This window comes from Colius striatus, chromosome 2 (assembly GCF_028858725.1).
Source record: "Colius striatus isolate bColStr4 chromosome 2, bColStr4.1.hap1, whole genome shotgun sequence".
Classification (NCBI taxonomy): Eukaryota; Metazoa; Chordata; class Aves; order Coliiformes; family Coliidae; genus Colius; species Colius striatus.
The window spans coordinates 42,470,445-42,495,298 of NC_084760.1; the positions used below are offsets into that span (position 1 = coordinate 42,470,445).

The window sequence follows — 24,854 nt, forward strand, 5'->3', positions numbered from 1 at the left end:
AGCATGTGGGGTCAAATACAGAGGTTTAAGTGTGTATTTTAAGCAGCTCAAATATTTTCTTTAAGCTACACAAGAAGAAAAAGAAAAGCTTTTTTTTCCCCCCAAATTTTTCCACTTCAGAAGAAATATATTTATATACTAAACATAAAAACATGTAAATGAAACTTATTTTCAGGGCATCAGCTATAATTAAAAGAGGAGGGTGTGGTGGTTTTCTGGTTGGGGTTTTTTTTTTTTTTTTGACTTCTTAATGCAATCTACCTGCAGACTCTTGGCTCTAACCCGTAGGCTGAAGACAAAATGTTATCAAATAAATACAGCTGAGCGTGTAGCTTTCCAACAGTACAGATAGAAAACCATACGCATAGCAAGAAACATTCACTGCCAGGAAAAGATGATAAAGTGGCTGTTATCAAAATGTGGAGAGCCACAGTTCATTCTTCTGTTAGAAGCATAGCTCCAACTCAAAACACACACTTGTAAAGGAGTCAAGCAGCCTCAGTCTGAAGCAGTTTGGCAGTGAAATATGCCTCCTGCATATGACAGATAGCATGATGAGAAGTGAAAGGATCTCTTAGCAAAATGAGCCTGTTGCTTGCTGACGTATCACAACTTTTTTTTTCTGAAGGAGTACTCTGTGTAGATGGCAGAAGACATCCCTGGGATAACCTGCCTGGCAGTAAGCAATCCTGCTGCTCAGTGGGAGCTCCTGAGAGGCAGAGTTCCCCACTGGAAGCACTGACACTACTGCAGCTGAGAACAGAGTTTGCAGATTCAGGTTAAAGCATACACACAACTTCAAAGTCACTCTGCCAGGAAGTTTTAACAAAAGAGATTCTGAGGTGTACATTATGAGCTCCTACAGTTCAAATCTGTCTCTCTCTGACTCACTGTTTGTGATTTTAAACACATATATACATCTCTTCATGGTCCCAAATGTGCAAATTATAGCCTCATAGCTGCAGCAGTTCTGGTTTCCCCTGTTTGCTCAGCTGCCCACATCTACCTTTGCATTTGGTTCAGTGAAGACAAGAATTAAATCAAAGGCAGATTTGGCACATATTTTAAACAGCAATCTAAAACAATAGTGAATTGTTGAAAGTGAATAAAAAGCTAGAGAAGCACTTTTTACAAGGGCGTGTAGTGATAGGACAAGGAGTGGCCTCAGTGTGAAAGATGGGAGATTTAGATGAGGTATTAAGAAGTTCTTCCCTGTGAGGGTGGTGAAAAGTTATTGCTGCCCCATCCCTGGAAGTGCTCAAGGCTAGGTTGGATGGGGCTTTGAACAACCTGGTCTAGAGGAAAATGTTCCTGTCCATGGCAGGGGGCTTGGAACCAGATGACCTTTAAGGTCCCAACTAACTCAAACCATTCTATGATTCTATGAATGGACTTAGAGTTCTTGAAAACTTCTGCCATACTCAAACACAATTAATTAGTTTCATTTTATAAACTACAGATAAAGCCAAGAAAAGGGACTAAAAGATAGGCTGAAACACTTTTGTGGCTGTGAGAATTCCTGTTCCTGTGGAGTATGGTTTGCAAAAGAACAAACAAAATGAGACAAGAGCTATAACATATGCTAAGGCCCAAACTACTAAACTGGAGATTAGGAAACTTTAGGAAGCTTGCCTTTCCCTGGACTCCTGCCACTGGTACTGTAACCAACTCTCAGAAGTATTCCACTAGATTAAGCTAAGTTTATTTGTAAACAGTGAAAAAATTCTAAATTAAGTTGGCCTCTGGGGTGATATTTTCTTGTCCTGGGTTGTCTGTCACCCACAGATGCTCCACAGGGAATGAGACTGCATTTCTCTCCCAAATAGGAAAAGGTGAAGCATCCTCTGGGAAAGAGTCACTTCCACCAGGCCATGGCACAGGAAAATGGGAAAAGGGAAGAGGAATGTGTTGAGCAGGAGAAAACATCAGTACCTGAGAGAAAGGCATCTGAAAGCTGAAGGAAAATAGATGGGGAGAGAAGAGGAAGGAGAGGGTTATTCAAGCGTTTTTGTAGAGAGGAGAGGAGGTTGCAGAGAGAAGTGCAAAAGGGACACAGTGTAGAACAGAAGAGGGGTCAGAGCAGCATGTCAGCAGGTACAGATTTTGAAGTACTGCAAAGGGAATTGTTAGGGTATATGTCAAGTCAGCACTTTATCAGCTTTAAAAAATAACCTGTTAGGAAAATTAAACTGTATTTTAAGAACCACGTCAGAATTTTTGCTTTCACTTGCTCAGTTGCTTGATGATGAAAATAAACAGCGATAGATAGATATATATATATTCCCCTCTCCTAATTGCAGGTTTGGGATCAATAAGATGCACATTAATAATGTAATGTAATGTGAGCTTCCTCTGTGAAAAATGTATGAGCGGAACATCCACTCGTAAATGCCTTTGAAGTGCATGCAATATGAAAATATGCCACACTACAATAGAGACAAAATCTCTGTAAAACCAAAAGATCTGTATATTGTTAACGTTTAAGTACAATGCTTTGATTCATTACCTGTTTATGTACTTTGTTTTTAAAAATCAAGGTCTAGGTGTTTGTGCATCATGGAGGGGTGCCTAGGGACGGTCTCTTTCTCAGGAGGTTTCCAAACCCGCCTGGACACGTTCTTGTGCCCCTTGATCCAAGGGGAACCTGCTTTAGCAGGGGCTTGGGCTGGATAAGCTCTAGAGGTCCCTTCCAACCCCAACCGTTCTATGATTCTGTTGTCTATACAAAGGATGTGAAAAATGCCATTTGTGAGGCTGGAACTAAAGAAGAGAGGACAGACTGAGAAACAGACAGAACTCAGCACCTCCCAGGCCAAAACAGAATTCTTCTGATGAAACAGTTCTGTTTAAAAACAAGCTGGTGTGTATCTGCTATGTCCTGCTTTAGCAGGGGGTTGGGCTGGATGATCTCTAGAGGGCCCTTCCAACTCTTGCTGCTCATCATTGTAACTGATTGAAGCAACAGTTTAATACAAGTGTAAAAACCACCAGTTCTGAAGGCTGGGAAACACTGAGAATCAAAGACAGATTGTCACTTCCTCAGAGAAATTTGACCACTGTAGGATCCATCTACCATGCCCAGGTAATTATTTTACAGCTGAAAATCAAGTGGAACATTTGGTTCATTGTTAGGGCACTGCCCTGAGATTTGAGGCCATGCTCAAGTTCTTACTTTATCAAAGGTCCTTTCAGGAAAGACAACACGCCGCAGTATGTTAATTCCTACATGTAAATTAGGATCTCCACATCTCCAGCCGTTTGTCCTATCTGTATTCCTTTGCATATTTCCAAAACATATGCTGCCTTTGAGAAAAAAAAAAACAAAACAAACCAACTATTTTAAACTTTTAAACACTGTTCCAGGCTGCCCAGGGAGGTCCAGGAGGAATCCCTGGGCCTATTGCAAAGCCATGTAGCTGAGGTGATGAGGGACAGGGGTTAGTGGTAGGCTTGTTAGTGTGAAGGGAGGGGTTGGACTTGATGATCTTAAAGGTATTTTCCAACTTAATTCTATGACTTAGGAACCTCCTAAGGGATGTGACTTAACCTTGCAGTAACCTGCTGTACCTGGCTCATTCCTACTGGAAAGGCCTTAGTGCCTAGTTACACTATTTATAGTTACCATTTTGTCCTGGAACATGCCAAAAATACTCATATGGAAACAAAATATTTCCGTACATTTGCAGAGTATCTCCTTGATTTTGCAGTACAAAAGAAGAGCAGTGTGTTGTAAAGCAGTCAGGGTGATGAGGACTGGGTGCAGCTCCCAGCTCTTAGTTCATACCGTGTCACCAACACAGGCTGATACCCTCACACCCACTTGTCAGGGAGCACTGCCTTCACTGCTGTGCTGCTCTGGCAGCAAAGAACAGATACAGATGGGAAAAGCACCTTCCTTCAGAGCTTGCTGTCCTATAAGGAGTCTCTACTTAGGCAAGGAACTGACAACAAGCTTGAAGGAAAGGCCGTTCACTTGAGTATCTTCTTTCCTTAAAGGGCCCAATACAAATGCTGTGTGCTGAGGGAGAAAACTATTTCTTGCCTAGTCTCACCATTTTGTTTTCCAATCTTGATATCATAGGATCATAGGATGGTAGGGGTTGGAAGGGACCTTTAGAGATCATCTAGTCCAACCCCCCTGCAGAAGCAGGTTAACGTCATCAGGTCCCATAGGAACATGTCTAGGTGGGTCTTGAAGACCCCCAAGGAAGGAGACTCCACAATCCCTTTGGGCAGCCTGTTCCAGAGCTCCCTCACCTGAACAGTGAAATAATTTTATGTTTAAGTGGAACTTTCTGTGTTCCAGCTTCATCTGATTACCCCTTGTCTGTTGCTAGATACCATAGAAAAAAGGATGTCCCAACCTCCTGACACCCACCATTTAGATATTTGTAAATATTAATAAGATATGACAAGAGAGAATCAGTGTACATTACTCCAAACCAATCCAGAGCTTTAAAGGGCCTTCCTCAAGCACCAAAAGCCTGCAGGAATTCCAATTGAAATTGGTGGGGATTGTTTTATTGAATTCAAGAGAACAAAATGCAGATCTTAAAAATTATTACTTTTAAAAAAACAGAATCTGTAAGGCAAATACAGCTAGATGAAATACATTACCACAGAGCAGAGAAATCTTTTAATAAAGTATAATGGGGCTGAATTTAATCACATCTCTGCTGAACTTCAGTGATTTTGCCTGAAGACTTCTATGTCTACACTGACTGCCAAAAAAAAAAAAAAACAAAGTAAGTTCTCTGCATGGAAGAGAAATCAACCGAAGAGCTGCAATGGGTATTTTATTTATCAGTATATCTGGGAAAAAAAAAACCCAAACCAACACACCCACCTACAGAATTCCCTTCATTCTCTGAAAACATAGCTCTAGAGAGAAAATTTTCTTGTGGGTACATATATAAATTCTCAAATAGAGCGAGCAGAGAATTGACAACTTTCTTAGAAAGCACAAAACACCAGGCCATGGGGCTCTGGAATCACAGGCTCATGGGTGGCCGTCCCTTGCTGATGCTTTACCCATTCTGTAAGTGATGAGCGTAAGGCAGGTGGTACTGTGGGAGACGTCAGTATCACATGGACTGCTGCCTCTTCTCCAGGCACTTCTCAATGTCATCTAATACTTGGACAGCGGCTTTTGGAATACGAGTCCCTGGACCAAACACGTGGGCGACACCAGCATCGTACAGGAAGTCGTAATCCTGTGCAAGAAAGGAATTTCAGATCTATAGTGCAACACAAAGTTGATAATGGATTTGTAGTTGCTGTGTGCTCTATCCTGTAGGCTGTGCCTGAGAGAGTATATGTAACAAGTCCCAGAGAGAAAGCACAGCACTAAGGGAAATGGGAAAAATATGTTGGTTAAGAGGTAGAAAAATCAATATTAAAAACCCCCACATCCACTGGAAAGGTTTTATTTGTTTAGAATCAGACTAATGTCAGATCCTTGGGAAATATTCAAAAGACAACTGGATGTGACCCTGAAGAACCTAAATATTGCTTTAAATGAGGGCTTAGGCCAGATAATTGCCAGTGGTCTCCTGCAATCTAAGGCACTCTATTTTATGATTGTCCTGAAATTTCAAAGATTTCTGAAGTAATTATGCAGTCTCTCCTACCTCTACATATATGTAGGACATATACAGACATACATATACATACATATATATATACATATATACACACACGTAGGATATATATTTTCCAGCCACAGGCGAGGATCATCCCATTGAGAGACTGAAAAGAACACAATTTTACTCTTAGAAAGAGTTTTGTTTGTTCAATTAAAAACTTAATTGGCTGGAGAAGGAAGAAGTCGAGGAAAAGGGGTAACAGGACACTTATATGCAAAATCAGTTTGAATCTCTCTAGAAAGAACATCACCCTAAAGGTGATACAGCCAGGCACACTGTGGATGAACTATGGAAAATTTAAAGGCAAAAGCACAAATATTGACTGCCAGGGAATTCAACAAACTTAAGTGGTTTAGGAGTGGCAGAGGGAGTGACAGACAACACTGAGGCCCGACAATGGAGAACATGAGGAGAGGCTGATCAGTGAATGATATGTGTAGCCTATAGGTGCTAGGACCTACCACGTCTTAGTCACTAGCTGTGGGTCTTCTGAGATATTATTTGAAATCATGCAGTCTCTAAAGACAACTACTACTCCATCCAGGAAACACTGTAAGTGAAAACGAGGATACAACACACAGAAAACCAGATCAGTGAGACCTGCTAGACCATGCAACCATCCTGCAAATGTGTGCTGACCTTGGTGACTGTAAACAGCAGCCTTCAGAGCTGTAAATCTACAGAGATGTAAATCCCCTCTGGCATTAACAAAATACAAGAAACAGCTAAAACTAGCACAGATATAAATAAAGCAATCTCCTAGTCTTGATGGAAATGTTGTTGACCCGTACCTGAGGTGGGATGACACCTCCACACATGACGAGAATGTCTGGCCGGCCCAGGGCGTTGAGTTCTTTGATGAGTTCAGGCACCAGAGTTTTATGACCTGCTGCTAGTGTGCTCACACCAACACAGTGCACATCTGCATCAACTGCCTGCTGGGCCACTTCTCGAGGTGTCTGCATGGAAAGAGGATGATGTGGCAAGTGAGAGCCCCAGCCTGGCTACTGAACAAGCACAAGAGGGAAAAATCGCTGTAAGTGGAATACATTGGACACTGCTCAGTCAGTCATACCTGGAAGAGGGGACCTATGTCCACATCAAAGCCAATGTCTGCAAATCCTGTTGCAATAACTTTAGCTCCTCTATCATGGCCATCTTGACCCATCTTTGCAACAAGTATACGAGGCCTTCGCCCCTCACGATCCATGAAGTTGTTAACTCTGATTGAAAACACATACTTGTATCACTGTAATGCACTCAGACACATTAGATGTACTCCCACAAATAAAAAAAAGCACTGGCTGCAAATGTGCATCAAATTTACACCCATCAAATAAAAAGGCCTGTGTCTATGCAGTCCACACACCATGCATATTCATAACATATTCATGTTATATGGTCACTAACTGATTTCTTGTATTTACTAGCCTCAACAATAAAATATTCTTTTTAAAGAAAAACACTCCTTTTCCACTGATGGGCAAACCACTGAATTTTCTGAGGGTTTAAGGAGCTGAATTACAACTAACTAAACCACTATTTTAGATTTTAATAATTATGACCAATTATTTCAAAGTACTTGCATGTCACACAGGCTATAGAGACGGGTCCTAGACATCATGCTGTGCATCATGGCCTGGTTTTGGCTGGGATAGGGTTAATTTTCTTCCTACTAACCTATACAGGACTATGGTTTGGATTTATGCTGAGAGGATTGTTGGTAATCCAGGGATGTTTTGGTTATTGCTGAGCAGTGCTCACCCAGCAGCATCCCTGTAAGTCCTTCTGGGTAGGGCTGCTCTCCACCTCTTCATCCCCCAGCTACTGGTACTGGGGGTTGCCCTGACCAAGAGGCAGGACCTTGCACTTGGCCTTATGTTAAGGAGTCTTGAAGAAGCAGACTGAGCAAGTTTCTGCTTGAGGATGTATAGTAGTTGGGTTGCTTTTTCTGTTCCTAGACTGCTGACAATATCCATGAAGTAGGTATCTGAATTGATTTGTAATATCTTAAAATCCTTTTCTCTTATTTCCATATTTTTCTTTGCTTCCTTACCCACCCACAGGCTCCCTCCCAGGAAGAGCAGCTCTCGGTGCTCTAAGGCTGCCAGCCTAAGACCACCTGAGTCATTACAACTCAGGGACAAGTGTGAAGTCACACTTTTTAAGACTGGTGCAAGGGTGATATGTAGTAAATCCAGTTTCATTACCATGTTTACCAACTGGTAGATGTGACTCTGGGCATAAAGGCAGGTATGTCAAAAAGGGAGCTACTCTCGATTCTCAATGAGCCAGTCCAGTTAAATTTCAAGTCAATGCATAATTACAAATGCTTAAATTTACAGTAGGTATTTAAAATAAAAAATAACAGTGACATTCCTCAGCACAACTACTTGCAAGTCAGGCTAAACATCACCATTGAGAAGCCTTCAAGTAATTCCCTTTCATGACAGCCTGTAACTCTTTAATCTGTAAACCACAGCACAGCAGGGATTTACAATCATTGATTCCTACTTCATCACCACCCACTACAGCAATTCAGTCTTTTTACCCAAGGGGAGGGCAACAAAGGCAGAAGCTGACAAAAGACACAAGTGGGAACTGGTTTTTTCACACATCTTGGGATGTTTTCTCCTTTGTGATATGAATAACACCCTTAGACTGGAAGCTGTACGTGCAGATCCAGGCAGATTTTAGCCTTACCATTTTAGGAACAATAGAAGTGAAGTTGCGGGGACACCATATGAGTTTTGCAGAGATGAATTGCTGGAATATATTAGAGATTGCTATTACACAGTCTTCAAAAGAAGCAATCCAGTGCCTGGGGATTTCAGGCAATGTTTCTCAGCTTGTTAATAACTACTATAGTTGCCTAGTCTGTTTGAACAAGATCCTCAAATAGTAACACTGCCTCAGTGGATTTTGCTTGCAAGTAAATACAAGTTCAATTAAGTTTTGACTATTCTCTCATTGCACTTATTTGTTCTCATTCCATTTACTTGCTTACAGGCACAAGAGTGTCTACACAGGCTGTTGTTTTGTCCTGGGGATGTCATTCAGCTTGGGGAAATGCTTTCTAAGGCAGAGTCAGTAGCACATACATCTAATGGATTGAATTTGAGACTGTGTCCTGCTTCCTGGGAAGCTATTCTCACCTATTGATGGCATGAAGAATTTCATCACTCTCTCCAAACTCCTGGCGATAAGCTCCACTCACCATTCGGTCACTGGCTTTGTGCTCCCCAAACACCTTCTTCATTGCATCTGTTATTTCTCCAACGGTGCACCTAAGATACAGAAACAAATTATTAATGCTATCAGGGGGCTTACAGGAAAACAGAACATGGAAATCACTGACACAGGCCCAACTATTTGCCTTGCTGCAGGACAAATTCAATTACATTCATTTTCTTTTTGGTGCTACAACTCTGAACATCTGACTTAAACCAGTGTCACCCACTAATGGAATATGCAAGAAGTTTTGTTGATGTGAGGAGTGATTTTGTAAGTGACAAGTCAATAGGGACCACTGCACAGCAAAATACTGCAGGAAATTACATAAAACTTTATCAACCTGGATTTTTTTGGGGGCTCAGACTGCAAGACTTTGCATTTGCACTCAGACTACAATTCAAAATAGAAATCAAGAAAAGAAAACCCCAAACCTAACTATAGGAATAAAGCGCAGCACGTATAGATATACTTGTGGTGTGCTTTTCTGGTTTTATCATCTAAATGTGTGAATCAAGTTTCATGTAACAAGTGAAAAATAAATGGTTGGACTATCAAATTTTATCACAGTATAATCCAGAGGCTGGGATGAAGTTCCTGTGTACTCCACAGAAAATGAAATATATTTATTTATCCTATAAATACTGCTACTCTTCTGAGAATTCTGCCCCAAGTCTCTGCAGCCCTTCAAATCTTAATTTCCTAAGCAATAACAGGAGTTTTGCTTTTAACCTACTCATGAATGCTTTCCTGCTATTTACCAATACACCTTTTTTTTTAAGTCTCTGCTTAGTTCTTAGTCCTGCTGCATCAGTGGGTGCCATGTATGCATTCCAGTGGAACAGCTCTGTCTGGAGCCAGGAATACAGCCTCTTTTCTTAAGAGGAGAGGAAAAGTATACTTTCAATAACAATTACACTTTTCTTTAATCTGTTAGACATAACATTGGACAAATTCTTCAGAGTCTTGACGTATAAAAACCCTTCCCATTTCTGTTTATCTTTATAGCAAAATTTTGTCCTGGAGACAACTGTTTTCATCTCACTATTATAAAACACTTGAGTAGCATAAGTAACAATTCTTACTATTGACAGACTTTTTTAATGCATGCTGATAAAAACCTCCTAGACAAGTATGCAAAACTGACCTCACTTTGCCCTTGTTGTATAAATTTGCATTTCCTTCATAGGGCTGTCATTCACATTTGCCTTGTGTGGAACTGCATGTTTTGGTAGCACCCTTTCTTTTGAAGAATAACAGGTATTTTACAACTTAAATCTGTAGTTTTAAATAAACTTAATTTTGAAGTAGAGACCAAAAGATAGCTGTATTCTCCATTTTGTGTTTTATTAGTCTACAGCACTTACAACATGTCTCATGGCAAGGACAGCATGTTTGTACATGAAATGCTGCCTGCATCTTATGAACTTCTGCACTGCTTAGGATTACTGTTGACCAACTGTGCTATACTAGAGCCCACAACTGTTCATAAATTCCCTCAGCTTCCTGAAAAACAAGAGTTTTCGAAATAATAAGGACTGGCTTGGCTGTCTGTTCAGCCTCACACTGCTGCCACTGCCTCTCTGCATTTTACCAGTAATGAGAGATAGCACTGTGTAATCAAATCAGGTAACACAGAACCATGAAGACACAGGCTGGTCAGACAAAGAAGGAACATTAGGTGTGACATTGCATTTCATGCCTTCCTTTTCCATCGGGCATAGCTGGCACAGCAGGAATTGCAAATGTGGAGACACACAGGGAAAAAAGCAAGGTGGCAGAAGGAGGTGAGAAAGAACTTAGTATCATCTGTCTCATAGCCTTACCTAACTGCACCTGTTTTCCTGTAATGTGGCTTCTGATGAGAAATGACAAATTACTTTGGTTACGATAATAAAATTACTTTTCTACTTGGGTTTGTCAGCACTGAAATCTCTGTATTAGTCCACAGAGTTTTTTTCAATAGTTCACTGCTAACAATTCTGCACTATTCCTTTTATTTCAATTGAATCACATTTCTTGTCTTCAAGATCAAAAGACAGATGCACTTATTCTGAAGCAGGAACAAAAGCAGTGTTAAAAACACCTTAGGTGAAAAAATTACATGTTCCAGTGAACTCTAAAGGATGCCTCACTACTCTACTCAGGAGCATCTTTTACATCTTTGCCTGGCAAAGTAAATATACTTCTCTTTCAATCAAAAAAAATTGTTTTCACACCAATCTGTGGTGCAAGAAAGGATGAAGCAACAGACCATGATAAGATTGTGAATATCCATTTTCACATCTCAGACATTTCTTAAGCTCCCTGACCATAAAACAGGAGGGTGTCAGGGAAATCTAGTTATGTCCCAAAACAGGGAAGAGTCAGAGTTGTAAACAACATGTATGAACAACATAATTTCTTATGAAATTCTTTCTACCTGTAGTCTCTGTGAGAAATTAAAACATAGCCTTAAGAGACTGTAAAGTGTGATAGTTAATCTTAGAATGGCACACTGCAGCCATATTTTACTTTCATTTCAGAAGAAAACCACAAAACCTCTCAAGACATCAACTTCACTGACATCATCTTCAAGAACAGCTGAAAGATGAAAATGAATTACTAATTTTTAGACAGCAGTTAAATATTCATCCCCACCACCATACCTTGAACGTGCTGCTTCCACTGCAAGTGCGAGTAAGTTGCCTTCTCCAGTAGCAGCACATTGTGTTAGAGCATCGAGACATTGCTGGGCTGCTGCTTGATCTCTACTGGCCTTCACCTTAAGTGGAGGAGAAAAATATTAAGTTAAAAACAAACTACAAGGTGAACTGGGAAGTCAGATATGTCTAACTTTCTGATTTCAAATATTAATTCTGGAGGCATGGAATTGAAAATATATGCGATGTATTCCAAAGATATTAAAGTAAAAATGTGTCTCAGACCTTAAAAAGTATGTACAAGTCCATTAAAGAACTGTAAAACTATTTTATCTATGTTTCTACTAATTAGGAAAGTGCATGTCGATTGCTGGTTCTGAAACTCTGTCCTTTAATAGAACTTGGCAAGCTGCATCAAACAGTCTGAGTGATTGATGTTACATGCTTTCAGAGCAAAACATTACAAGATATTATCTATCTTACTACCAGAAAATATAAAGTTCTCAATTTTGAACATTCAGACATAGTCACCAGACTATCTGAAATACAGTGATGAAAACCAAACAAACTTAACAAAAACATTTCTGTTTGGATTCTAATACTGTGTTTCTTGAGATTTTCCATGAGCCACCACTGAAATGGAACAGAATTTTAGCTTCTGCACTAAAGACTAGAGTGCATTGTAAAAAATTTGGTGGTGAAGTTTCTGGAAGAACACCTTTCCTTAGTATTATGCAAGTTTTATCTGAAATGTCAAGAACTTTAAAGAAGGTAGTTCCCACCTTATTAATCTTCTCGATCTGCTTGCTACGGACTGAAGTATTATCAATAGCCAGAACTTCGACTGTCTCCTCTTTTTCTAGCTGATGCTTGTTTACTCCAACAATTACTTCAGACCCTATTTCCAGTGGAAACACCAGAAACTCAGAATACGTTTGCAAACTACTGTGAAAAGGCACAATATTAATAGGACAAGTAAAATTTGAGCAATATAATGCAACACTTTGTTTACAGCTATGTATATGTCAAATATCTTAAGTCTTCCCTGTAGAAAGAAATTTTAAGTTTGTACTTTGCATGTATTATGATAATTAGATGCATGGACATTTCAACATAATGAATCCTGGGCCAGAAAAAAACCCACTTGAAATAGAACAACTTAATCTTACAAACAGATTTAGTAATGACTTACTAATACACATGGGCCATTTTTATCTTTTTAAGTTTACAGAACTGAATCTTACAGAATTAAGCAGAAGTGCTGGTCTCCCGCACTGCTCTGCATTTCCTTTTCTGATTTACCAGATAAATAAGAAAGAAAAGTTCCTACCTAAAACTCCTCCATGTGAATAAAAAATAATTTATCGTGTTGGAAAACTGCATTTTAGTTTTCAACAAGTATGGACTTTACAATCATTTTTACTTACACTGCCTGAAACATTACTAAACTCTTGAAAGCAACATGAAGCAATTCACTTTGGGAGAGAAAAGACAGAACTTTATTGATCTTAAAGTCTTGCTTAAAACTCATCCTGTAACCAAAAAAGCTCTTCTTTCACATTGTAGTTATCCCTGCTTTCTGTTACTGGATTGCTACTGGAATGTATAATAAAGCTGTAAGCACACATGCATATACATACCCATATATACTTTCTATGTGTATATATATATATATATATATATATATATATACACACAGACATATCTACATCTCACAAAGAAACAGCTGTATCACCCTCTACTCTGAGATGACTGCAGTTTTTGTGGTCTTCAGGAAAATTAGTGGTCCTGAAGCAAATCCAAAAATTTGGCTAGACTATTCAAGATTGCCATCTGCTGGCGGTCATGCTTTTAAATTCTGGAGTCTCATTTTAAAGGTGCTATCAGAAATTGATTTAACTACTGGAAATAGCCTTTCCAGTGCTTTGTCTAACCTAATCTGAAATATGCCAAGTGAGACTGTTTTCATACTGATACTGTGTTTCATACATACTGATAGGTCTTTCTAGAAGCTTTCACTGACATAAAACTAAAATATTACCATTTTATCACTTGCAATCTGCTTATAAACTAAGAACAATTGAAAAACAATGAAAATGTGTGTGAAAAACCTTTATACAAAGGCATCCTATTGGCAGTTTTCCTTTCTTTCATCTCCCTGCTTCCTACCGGAGTCAATCCTGGCTTGTCTTCGAGCTGCACATTCTTCAATACGAAGTTTGGGAATTCCCTCAGCAACAGCTTTGGCCATTCCACCCATTTCTTCAATCTCCTCAACAAGCTGAGAAAGGAAAAGGACTGAGAAAGTGAGTAGTAGCAAGGTTCACAAAACAAGCTTTGACTTGTACTACCATTAGCTTTTTTTTTTTTTTAAAGCTATATATACAGTTCTGTGCTCTAAAAGTCTGCTTCCTATCTCTGTGTCTTGGACTACAGGTTTTGATATAAATTAAGAGACATGTTAAATGAAAGATAATTTTCACTCTCACAACTTAATGAATTCAGAAACACTGCATGGCGTATTATTCTCTCAGTAACATCCATGGATGAAAAGTCTTAAAATTTGAGACCCTGCCTGCAACTCTGATGGCTACATGTACACAAATAAATTGAAAAAAGCCAGGGTTAGTTCTCTGCTCCTGAAAAAAGTGGCATGGCATGGTTCAGCTCCCACACAGCTGTCTCACTCAGCCCCAAACAACGGTGACTGTGTGAAGTGGTGTTGGTCTCTTCTCCCAAGTTACAACGGATAGAGCAAGATAAAATGTCCTCAAATTGCTCCAGGGGAGATTTAGATGGATATTAGGAAAAACTTCTTCCCTAAAAGGGCTGTCAAACACTAGCCCAGACTGCCCAGGGAAGTGGTGTAGTCCCCATCGCTGGAGGTATTTAAAAGTTGTGTAGAGGTGCTTAGAGACATAGTTTAGCGGTGGCTGTAGCAGTGCTGGAATAATGGTTGGACTAGATGACCTTAAAGGTCTTTTCCAATCTAAATGACTCTGTGACTGCATTCAAACTGCCTCCTGAAAACAACCATCAGACCATGCCTGGCACCTGCTAGAAGAGTCCTAGTCGACAAGGACATAAAAAACGTCTGTCATTCACTGTGTCATGGTTTAGCAAGGAGCAGCTTTTGCCTGGTGACAGGGGGAGGGGGTTGCAGTGAAGACCAGGTAAAGAGTTTTTGGACTCTCCCCCTGGCTCCTGGGTTCAGATCCACCTCCGGCCCAGCTGGGCCAATATGACACCTCTGCAATCACTATTTAGTGATGAGAATTTGAAGTGCTTGCAGGAGGTGTAAGAGTGATACAAGATGGAGGTGACCACACAGACCCCGTAGTCAGAGAAGGAGGAAGGAAGGCAGAGCACCAGACCAGAGACCCCACTGCAAGCCGTGGTAAGAATGCAGGCAGTACCCCTGCAACCTATGCAGAGCCATGGCAGGACTGAGAGCCACCAGCAGCTCTCTGTGAATGCACCTGGACTGGTGAGAGACTGTGTGAGGAGGTGGCCATGGCGCAGGCCACGCCGGAAAGCCTGCACGCCGCAGAGCAGACCCACATGAGAGGCAGAGAGGAGCTGTAGTTTTTGGAATAAATGCGTGTTGGAGCAGCCTGTGCAGGGCTGCTGTGTGTGAGGGGTACCCCATGGACTTGCAGGGAGGAGGGGTGCAAAGCCCACCTGCCCTGAGGAGAGACAAACAAAGCCTGGTCTGTTTTGTCCTGGACCTTACGCGGCAATTAAGCTCTCCCTGCCCTTTGGCAATCCTCAGGTCTTTGGTACTTGAGGCTAATCGTGGTCTTTTGTTCCCCAATGGGCCTAAACCAGGACACACTGTTGTGTCTGTACAGTTCCAGGCTAGTGTTTGAGCCTATATTAGTTTATTAATGTGGGACTTTGCATAATTGATAAAAAGGAAAACCACTGGGTTTAGATGGACACCTAGGCATCTATCTTTATGCAGGATTGCCAATAGTCAGACTACTCCTACATAGTACTTTCCACCTGCAAGTAATGACTAGCAGCTAAAAACATTATTACAACAAATATTCCGATCCAAACAAAAAAATTTCTCCTAAATTCTGCATAATACTCAAGTAGGGACAGACAATTGTCTGCCTACATTTCTGGCTGTAAAAAATTGCTTTCAATAATCCCTAGTTTTAAAATCTCAAGCAGATCACCACAGACGTGAGCAGGCATGTAACTAAGTTGGTTGGTTTAATTTTTAATTTTGTTGAACTCATTTATTTTCTTACATATAAACTCAGATCACATTGAATTGGGAGTCTTCTGCATACAAGGGACTTTGTAGGGTTTGGTTACTTGTTTTTACACTGGAATATTACCTTTTGAATGTAGTCTTCTAGAAGGCCAAAATCCCTCTTTCTTTAAATATACAATGTACTCTGTAAAGTTCCTTTACCAAGAAATCACTGATGCATATGTTAAATAATTCTCTTTAGAAGTTACTGGTTTCTCCAATAGTCTCTTAAAGAACACTTATTGAAAGACCTGCACCTAAAATTTTCTCACAAAACACAAAAGGTGATGCAAACTGACCTTTAAAGCAGCTTGATAGACATCATCGGTGAGGCACTCCATGAGGTAAGAACCCCCCCAGGGGTCTGCCACTTTTGGAATACCCGACTCCTCTTGAATGATGATCTGTGTGTTCCGAGCAATGCGAGCACTCTTCACTGTAGGCAAACCCAAGGCTTCATCATAGGAATTGGTATGCAAAGACTGTGTACCTCCAAAGACTGCAGCCATCGCTTCAATTGTAGTACGAATGACATTGTTAAAGGGATCCTGGAAGGAAAAGGAGAGCTCTGAATCTCAATGGTTCTGCCATGGGGCTGAGGCAGATTAGTTACACACATACTACTGCAGTGAAATCATACAATCATTACAGTTGGAAAAGACCTTTAAGATCACCAAGTCCAACCACTGCCAAGCATACCACTAAACTAAACCAAGTCCCTGAGCATCTCATCTATGCATCTGTTCAATATCTCCATGGATGGTGATTCCACCATCTCCCTGGGCAATCCGTTCCATTGCTTAATAACCCTTCAGTAAAAAGTTGTTCCTAACGTCCAACCTAAACCACCTTGGTGCATATACATGAAGATACTTAAAAGACATGTAGATGTGGCACCAAAGGACATGGTTTAGTGGTGGCCTTGGCAGTGCTGGGTTAACAGTTGAACTCAATGATTTAAAAGGTCTTTTCCAATCAAATAATTCTATGATTCTATGATACTGGAATTCTTTTTGAATACAGCCTCAAGTCTTTAGTTTCCTTAACCTGAGCACTACAGGGCAGTTCAGAACACTGAAGTATCTTGTAAACTTGCATTTTAAGAAGCAATGCTGGTGGTGCTCAACAAGACTTTTTGTGTTATGTAAGCAAAAAGAGGTATCCAACGCCAGCATGTGCAGAATATGCATTTGGCAGTGAGACAGGTCGTTTCCTTCAGAAAGCTGCATCTTTGAGTAAAACCAGTAAACCCCCTTTCAGATATACACCACGAGAACACATTTAAATGAGGAAGTTGTTGAGAGTCCAATTTCTAACCTGCTCAGTGAGTGACCAGCCTGAAGTTTGACAATGAGCTCTCAGCAGAAGAGATTTGGGATCCTTGGGCTTAAACATTTTCTCTATCAAGTAAGCCCATAGTCGCCTCCCAGCTCTCATCTTAGCTATTTCCATATAGAAGTTCATGCCAATTCCCCAGAAGAAGGAGAGCCTGGAATAAGAGCACATGAACAGGATAAAACATTCAACATTCTAATAACCGTTTCTGTGAAGAAGTCTTACAGCAAGGTATCTGATTAATTTACTTTCCTACATATATTCCAGACATAAGATGATAGAAACGTTCCTGGACACTGACACCAGTTGCTACAGAATGATACACATTTATGACAATAAACTGATTTAGCCTCAAAACAAGAAGACTGCAGGCAAACTGCCAGTGCCAATGGTCCCTGGAATGGCTAAACTCTCCCCAGGGTCTGTTTTGGAAGAGCCTTAGGTTAAGCTGTATTCCAGCAAGTCACTGACAGAGACAATGACACTTCAGGGCCAGGAAATGCTCCCAGAAACAATCTACTAGTTTAGTGACACTCACAAACTACTTATGAGAAGACATGACATACAAATAGGATGTTTTCATCCTTTTCCTGATCACTTTAATCAAAATCCAAATCAAACATCAGTTCAATATTGGATAGTGTATCAGGTAGCAGACTGACTAACCTACTTTTTTCTGTTTAGAACTGTTATGATTTATAAACGTAAACGTGCATAGTTATAGCCAGTAAAAGTCATTATACTAAAGGTGCACTTTTTAAACAGTGAATTAGCTACTGAAACAATTTGCTGAAGGCTCTTTCTAGTGATTTTGCATCACTAGAAATTCTGAAAATGAGGCTGTATCTTTTTTTACATGATCCATTTTGATTTTGTCACTGACCTCAACGACAAATTAATTCAGCTGACCCCTATAGCCTGGAGAAAAGAAGGCTGGGGTTACTTTATCACTCTATACAACTGCCTAAAAGGAAATTGCAGCAAGGCAGGGGTCAGTCTGTTCTCCCTAGTAACAAGCAATAGAACAAGTGGAAAAGGCCTCAAGTTGCTCCAGGGGAGGTTCGGGCTGGATATGAGGAGGAATTTCTTTACTGAAAGCGTTGTCAGGCATTGGAATGGGCTGCCCAGGGAGGTGGTCGAGTCACTGTCCCTGGAGGTGTTTAAGAGAGTGATGGATATTGCAGAGGAAAATGGTCTAGTGATTGATAGGGCTGGGACAAAGGTTGGACTTGATGATCTTAAAAGTCTCTTCCAGCTGAAATGATTCTAAGATTCTACAGTCTCAATGTGCAACAGGCTACATGAATCACAGCTTTTGTTTTTTAGACTTGTATAGTTACAGAATCTGCAAATCAGCTAGACCACTGAAACTGTGATTCTGCTTACTTTAGCAGTAACTATACAAAACCACAATATTCCGCTCAAAATTAAACTGTATTTTTAGGAAATTTGAAGCTGTTAATTGAACTACTCAAACTTCTCCTTCCCAGCTATCTCAAAATACTACTAATGAAAAAAACCTAACAGTAATACTACAGCATAAAATAACTGCAAGAGCTCTTGCTGAATTCTGCAGTCCTAAAGCTAAAACTGTATTAGATACAACAGCTCAGAGATCCTCCTTCTGACCCTGAGACCAACTGTCACAACAGACCTTGACACTGCTTACTCGGTTAACTGGCGCAGATGTAGCCCAAATGTCTGTTGGACCAGATGGATTTTCCTACTAAAAGACACTCAATTTGATATTAAATTCTAAAGGTTTTACCAAAAGTGAGTTTTATACTTGCAGATTTCTTTAGCTCACCTTGGTGCAAATTCATCAATGGTAAGGCCAGCTTTAAGTCCAGTTCTGCAGTACTCCAAGCCATCTGCTATAGTGTAAGCTAACTCCAGAATGGTGTCAGCTCCTGCCTCTTGCATGTGGTATCCACTGATTGAAATGGAATTAAACTTAGGCATATGCTGCAAAAACAAAAAACAACTGAGCACAACAGTAGAAGAGGGGATCAGATAACTGTTCTATCAACATTCACAAATAATCTATTCTTTGGAGACTGAAAATGCAACCTATTGTATTGTGTTTGGAGTGTTTACTTCACATGCTTTTACCCTTTTGCACTATTCATTGTCTTTAAACTATTGCTCACCATGGTAAGTATCTTTCTCAATTACAGGCTGCATGCCACTCCTCCAGTGAAAATGCAATGAAGAAAACAAATGGTAGTACTGATCTTCCAGTTATCAGTTCAGGACTTCACTCCTTTCAATACCTCCTTCTCATTCTTAATTTTAAAGCAGAAGTCCTTTGAGATGCCTTACCTCTTTCCTCCTGCTTAGTACTGTATAAAGGTTCTTAACTACAGGGCTTCTTACTTTGTATACAAGGAATAGCTTTGCCTTCAAGCTTCCCGTCATCCTTTCAGTCTTAGGCTCATCTTGACCTGACTTTGCTTTGGACTGACTTAAAACTTTATCGTAAAATTTACGCTGTAAGTGATCCAGAATCTCATCTCCCCGCTTTTTCCACAGCCACGTCATTCTTCACTATGACAGCTCTTCCCATCTTCTGCTTTGTTTTCCAAAGTGTCTCATAGTTAACTACATATAATAACAGAAGTAGATCCATTTAAAGAATGGATACCTTTGAGGTGTACTGGAAGATGTCAGCAATAATCCGCATAGATGGCTCTGGGGGGAAAATGTACGTATTTCGGACCATGAACTCCTTCAAGATGTCATTTTGGATTGTCCCTGTCAGCTTGGCCTGAGGCACTCCCTGTTCTTCTCCAGTTACAATGAATGTTGCCAATATGGGGATGACTGCCCCATTCATTGTCATGGAAACAGACATTTTCTCCAAAGGGATTCCATCAAAAAGGATTTTGGTGTCTTCCACTGTATCAATTGGAACTCCAGCCATTCCAACATCTCCTCGAACTCGTGGATTGTCTGAATCATAACCACGGTGGGTGGCTAAATCAAAAGCAACAGATAATCCCTGCTGGCCAGCTAAATGAAAGAAAAGGAAACAATAACAAAAAAAACAACAGGGAGAGAGATTCAGAAGTACTGAACATTTTTGCATTAGAACTAAATCTATTAATTTTATTTTACATGTCCCAGACTTGGACAACAAATCAATTTTTGATTGTTAAATGCTGTCCCTTCCCCAAACTTGTTCAAGGTCTTCTTAATCTTAAACACTAAATGAAAAAGCTTTTAATTGAAAAAATAAATATTGTAGTCCCAGCTCAGCCACAGTCAGTTTATCATGCTTAACAAATTACTGAGTAACAGTTTAGTCCCAAATTATAAATGTGCACAGATAGGATCAGGGCTTACATGCAAGAAACTCAGCTTAGCTGGAAGCAAAAGCATGACACTACATCCAATCAATTTCTCTTTATCACAAATTAAACACATACATAGAGATTGTTACCCTGGATTTTGTGACTTATGTCCTTTATTTGTAAAACAAAGTGATAAATTACTAACTCTGCAGTAGGAGAAAAATATTCATATACAGCAGGGAATGGGACAGTTAGAGCATTTGGCAGATTTGTTGCTACAACCTGAAAGTAGTACCAGAAACTCTGCTACCCCTAGACACTCATCCTCTAACCAGCACCGCTGCTCACAAAGTAATTCTACTGCATTTGCAAATCCACTTCTTCACATCACCAGAGTTCTTGTCTGAAACTAGCTATCATCTTTTTGATCTAAAAAGGTGTTGCCTCTGAAGCACATCACCAAAAATTCAAATTTCTGCCTAGTTTCAAGCAATAGACAGTTCAGTAATTATGGGAATGGATAATTAATTCTTTTTCAGCATTCCTTTAATTAAAGAAATTTTAATTGAATTATTAAAGATGCTTTACAAATAATTACTCCAGATTCAGAATCTATGCTAAATAATTAAATATTAATACAACCATTAACACAAGATAAAATGAAAATAGCACAATGTCAAAGCTCAAATAAAGATGAAAAATTACTGACAGCCAACGTTCTTGAGTAAACTGAGCTGTGCTACCAGCTAACTCAAGTGTTAGCACTTCTGCTTCAGCAGCAACATTCAGCAGTACAACACAGTATATTCAGAACAACCTTTCTATTGAAACATCAGTTTGCAAACCTCTAATACCCTTTATTTACAATTTCTTAAATTTGCTGAAAGTTTTATAAATGGAAAAAAATGAAGAATACTTCAAAGGACAGTGCAGTAGCTCATATTGCTTCAAATTAGCTAACCATGATATCACAAAGGTAAAAATCCCCCAAATAACTCCTTCCTGCCCCTTCAAACAGTTAAGTTTTGAGGAGATTTATGGCTGGTGTAAAATTAATACTTCAGTCTATCAACAACAATCTTTTAGTAGTGGTTTTACAATATCTAGCTTAGTAGTGCTTTATGATGACACTCCAGCTATTAGCTAAACAACTGGCTGAAAAGCACAATACTCCAAAGAAACGGTGGACAAATTAGTCTCAAATAAGGAAAATACCAGTAGTTTTAGGACACTGGCTTTACTAATATACCACAAATGGCACTATTCAGATCTATTTATGAATTCATTTAACATTTATGAAACAGCAACCCAAGATATCGGAATGCAGTAGCACCAGAAGTTTAGCTAAGTGACAAAGTTCAATATTTTTTTCCACTCCAGTCTCCCCTTGTGGTTGCAAACTGTCAAGTACTCCATGACCTCTGCTGGCTGGAACCTCGCATACAGCCAAATTATATCTCCAAGCAGAATTACCAAAAAAGACATTTAACACATTTAATTTTTCTATTTCAATAGCAAAATGGAACAAAGGCAGTTTCAAAAACGGTGTATTTTCCTAGTAATAAAGACATGGAGTGCCACTGGGAAGACCCTTTTAGAAACCAAAACTTGCAAGGCAGAACAATCACATTTGCCATGTAATTCACCATACAAATGTTCCCCACTGCTTTGCAAGGCAATGGTGTTTTCCAAATCATCTGTCTCACCTTTAATGTTGTCCTTGTAGAACTTATTGCTCTCCTCCACTGTACTGAAGCCAGCATATTGGCGGATAGTCCATGGTCTGTATGTATACATGGTTGGGTATGGTCCTCGAGTGAAAGGTTTCACACCTGGCAGCTCCTCAGGGAGGTCTTTTGTGTCCCTTTTGGAGTATAAAGGCTTGATGTCGATCCCCTCTGGGGTGTGCCAAATTAAATCCTTTGGATTCTTGCCTTTCAGCTGCTTTTCAGCAAGGGCAGCCCACTCAGGGTGCAGTGGCTGCCTGTGCAGCGACCGCCAGGCAAGCTGCCAGCCTGGAAGTCGTGCCAGGCATTGGCAGTGCTGAGGCTGCAGGCGCAGGGCAGCATCCTTGGCTCTCAGCATGTCTATCCCACTGGCTGATGCGTTGGGGGTAAGCTGGAGAAAATAAAACCATTTTTTGAGTGACCATACAAATCCAACAGAGAAGAAGTGAGCATAAAGAGATCAAACAGCTTAAGTCAAAACAATTACTCACAGAAAAACGAAAAGTGTATTTATTCACTTATTCATTGGGCAGACACACATCACCCCCCTTTCAAACAGAAAATGGGTTTGTGTGAAGCTCCTTTTTGCTTGGTAACTGGGGCAGGGGGCTGCAGTGCTGGTGGAAATAAGCAGTTCTTGAAACATCCCCTGGCTCTGACGTGGACCCACCTCCAGCCTGGCCAGGTAAATCTGGTGCCTCTGCCATCATTATTTAAGAAGGGAAATCTGAGTCAGAAGAGGAAATGGAGGAGTGGTACAAGATGGAAGTGACCAAGAGAGGACTGCACAGGCAGAGAATGAGGAAGGAAAGTGGAGTGCCAGACCCAAGACTCCTCTCCAGCCTGTGGTAAGAAGGCAGGCTGTGCCCTTGCAACCCATGGAGGGCAATGGCAGGACTGAGAGCCACCAGCAGCTCTGGGTGAGTGTGCCCAAACAGGCGAGAGACTGTGTGAGGAGGCAGTCATGGCGCAGGCCGTGCTGGAGAGCCTGTGGGCCGCAGAGACCTACACAGGAGGCGGAGATGAGCTGCAGCCCTTGGGATGAACACAGACTGGAGGAGTCCTGGTGTCTTGCCCAGCACCAGGGCTGCTGCACTGCTTTGGTGCCTGGTGTGCACTGAGCCCATCCACACACAAGAGCCAAGATGGGGTTTTACCTTGTGTCTGCACAGGTACAGGGGCTCAGGGTGACCCCACAGAGCAGCACACCCAGCAGCACATCCTACTGCATTCAACAGCTGATGTAATACCGACTATTATTCTGTCTAGTGAGTGCTCTACCTGGCATGTAGTCTGAGTAAACAACCATCTGTCTTCCTGCACCTGGCAGGGCAGTGGTGGTCCATCCTTATCAGTCTCATAGAACCGTGGAATAATTTCAGTTGGAAAAGACCTTTAAGGTCATTAAGTCCAACCACTGCCCTCACACTGCTAAGTCCACCACTAACCCATGTCCTTCAGCACCTCAGTTACACGGCTCTGCAATAGCTCCAGGGATGGGGACTCCACCATCTCCTTGGGCAGCCTAGGACAGTGTCTTAACAACCCTCTCAGGTAAAACATTCTTCCTCATCTCCAATCTAAATCTCCCCTGTGCAACTTGAGCCCATTTCTTCTTGTCCTACCATTCATTACTGGAGACAAGAGATTGACCTCCATCTCCATTCACTTTCAAGCAGTTAATAGACAGCAATCATGTTTTCTTTCAGCCTCCTCTTCCCTAGACTGAACACCCCCAATTCCCTCAGCTGTTATTCATCAGACTTGTGCTCCAGACCCTTCCCCAGCTCCACTGCCCGTCTCTGGACACGCTCCAGCACCTCAGTGTCCCTCTGGCAGTGAGGGGCCCAACACTGAACACAGCACTTGAGCTGCAGCCTCACCATGGCCCAGCACAGGGGGACAATCGCTTTCTTGGTCCTGCAGCAGTGTTGATACAAGCCAGGATGTCATTAGCCTTCTTGGCCACCTGGGCACACTGATGGCTTCTGTTAGCCAGCTGCCAACCATCACCCACAGGTCCTTTTCCTCCGGGCAGCTTTCCAGCCACACATCCCCAGCCTGGAGCGTTGCCTGCGGTTGTTGTGGCCCAAATGCAGGACCCTGCACTTGGTCTTGTTAAACCCCATACAAATGGGCTCAGCCCATAGAGGCCACATGTAATGTGACGAGCACAAAGTCGCACCAGAATAGCACACAGTTCCCTGCAGAGACATGACCCTGCAGCCAGCATAGAAGGCAACCTCCGCCTCCACCGCCGCGTGGGTCTCAACGCCATCCTCCTGGCCCCGTACTCCGAAAGAACCACAATGCTGCTCTGTCACCCTCCTCCGCATCTCTCCCTTCACCCCTCACACCACAACAACCCACTGCCGGAGTTGGGCATGACCCCGAAAGTCTCGTCCGCCCAGACGGAGCGCCGAGCACCCAGCAGCCCCCGCCGCCACAGACCGCCCCCAAACACGCCCCCTCAGCAGCCAATACGGACGGGAGGCCGCTATGGGGTCTGTCCTGGATGGTCGCGGCCCTGCCTGGCCGATGGACAGGGGCAGAGGGTGGACTGCGGGCTCAGGACATGCCCCTGTCCCCATCACGTCCCCAGTACCTCTATTCGGCTCGTCCGCCGACACCTACAGCACCGCGGCACTGCGCACGCGGCGAGGCGGCATGGCGCATGCGCCCTGAGCCGAACCGCCCTGCCCCGCTGGAGGCGGGAG

The 24,854-nt window shown here is 41.5% G+C and overlaps 1 protein-coding gene across 4 annotated transcripts; it reads right to left on the reverse strand.

Moving 5' to 3' along the window:
* Nucleotides 1-50: 50 nt before the first annotated feature.
* Nucleotides 51-24,818, reverse strand: MMUT (methylmalonyl-CoA mutase). Of its 4 annotated transcripts, XR_009818205.1 has the most exons (15): nucleotides 24,743-24,818; nucleotides 22,117-22,528; nucleotides 19,762-20,129; nucleotides 18,925-19,082; nucleotides 17,100-17,271; nucleotides 16,082-16,330; nucleotides 13,688-13,799; nucleotides 12,301-12,416; nucleotides 11,525-11,640; nucleotides 8,801-8,932; nucleotides 6,721-6,868; nucleotides 6,437-6,604; nucleotides 5,032-5,213; nucleotides 4,618-4,721; nucleotides 51-3,303 (listed from the first exon to the last, which is right to left on the reverse strand). XR_009818205.1 is itself a non-coding variant. In XM_061990392.1 (13 exons), the coding sequence occupies exons 2-13, from the start codon at nucleotides 22,493-22,495 to the stop codon at nucleotides 5,085-5,087; spliced, it is 2,247 nt and encodes a 748-aa protein (XP_061846376.1). In that variant the 5' UTR covers nucleotides 22,496-22,528; nucleotides 24,743-24,818; the 3' UTR covers nucleotides 4,730-5,084. The 4 variants fall into 4 exon arrangements, 2 of the variants coding, with proteins under 2 accessions (XP_061846376.1, XP_061846377.1); XR_009818204.1 differs by lacking the exon at nucleotides 51-3,303 and having other exon boundaries at nucleotides 4,501-4,721; XM_061990392.1 differs by lacking the exons at nucleotides 51-3,303; nucleotides 4,618-4,721 and having other exon boundaries at nucleotides 4,730-5,213.
* Nucleotides 24,819-24,854: the final 36 nt, after the last annotated feature.

Coding starts and splice junctions, on each gene's coding strand:
- MMUT (XM_061990392.1), bottom strand. CDS start 22,495: ATGCTGAGAGCCAAGGATGCTGCCCTGCGCCTGCAGCCTCAGCACTGC. Junction 19,083..19,761: donor TCTTCCAGTACACCTCAAAG/GTATCCATTCTT, acceptor TTGTTTTTGCAG/CATATGCCTAAGTTTAATTC. Junction 6,869..8,800: donor ATTCTTCATGCCATCAATAG/GTGAGAATAGCT, acceptor GTTTTCAATCAG/AGTTAACAACTTCATGGATC.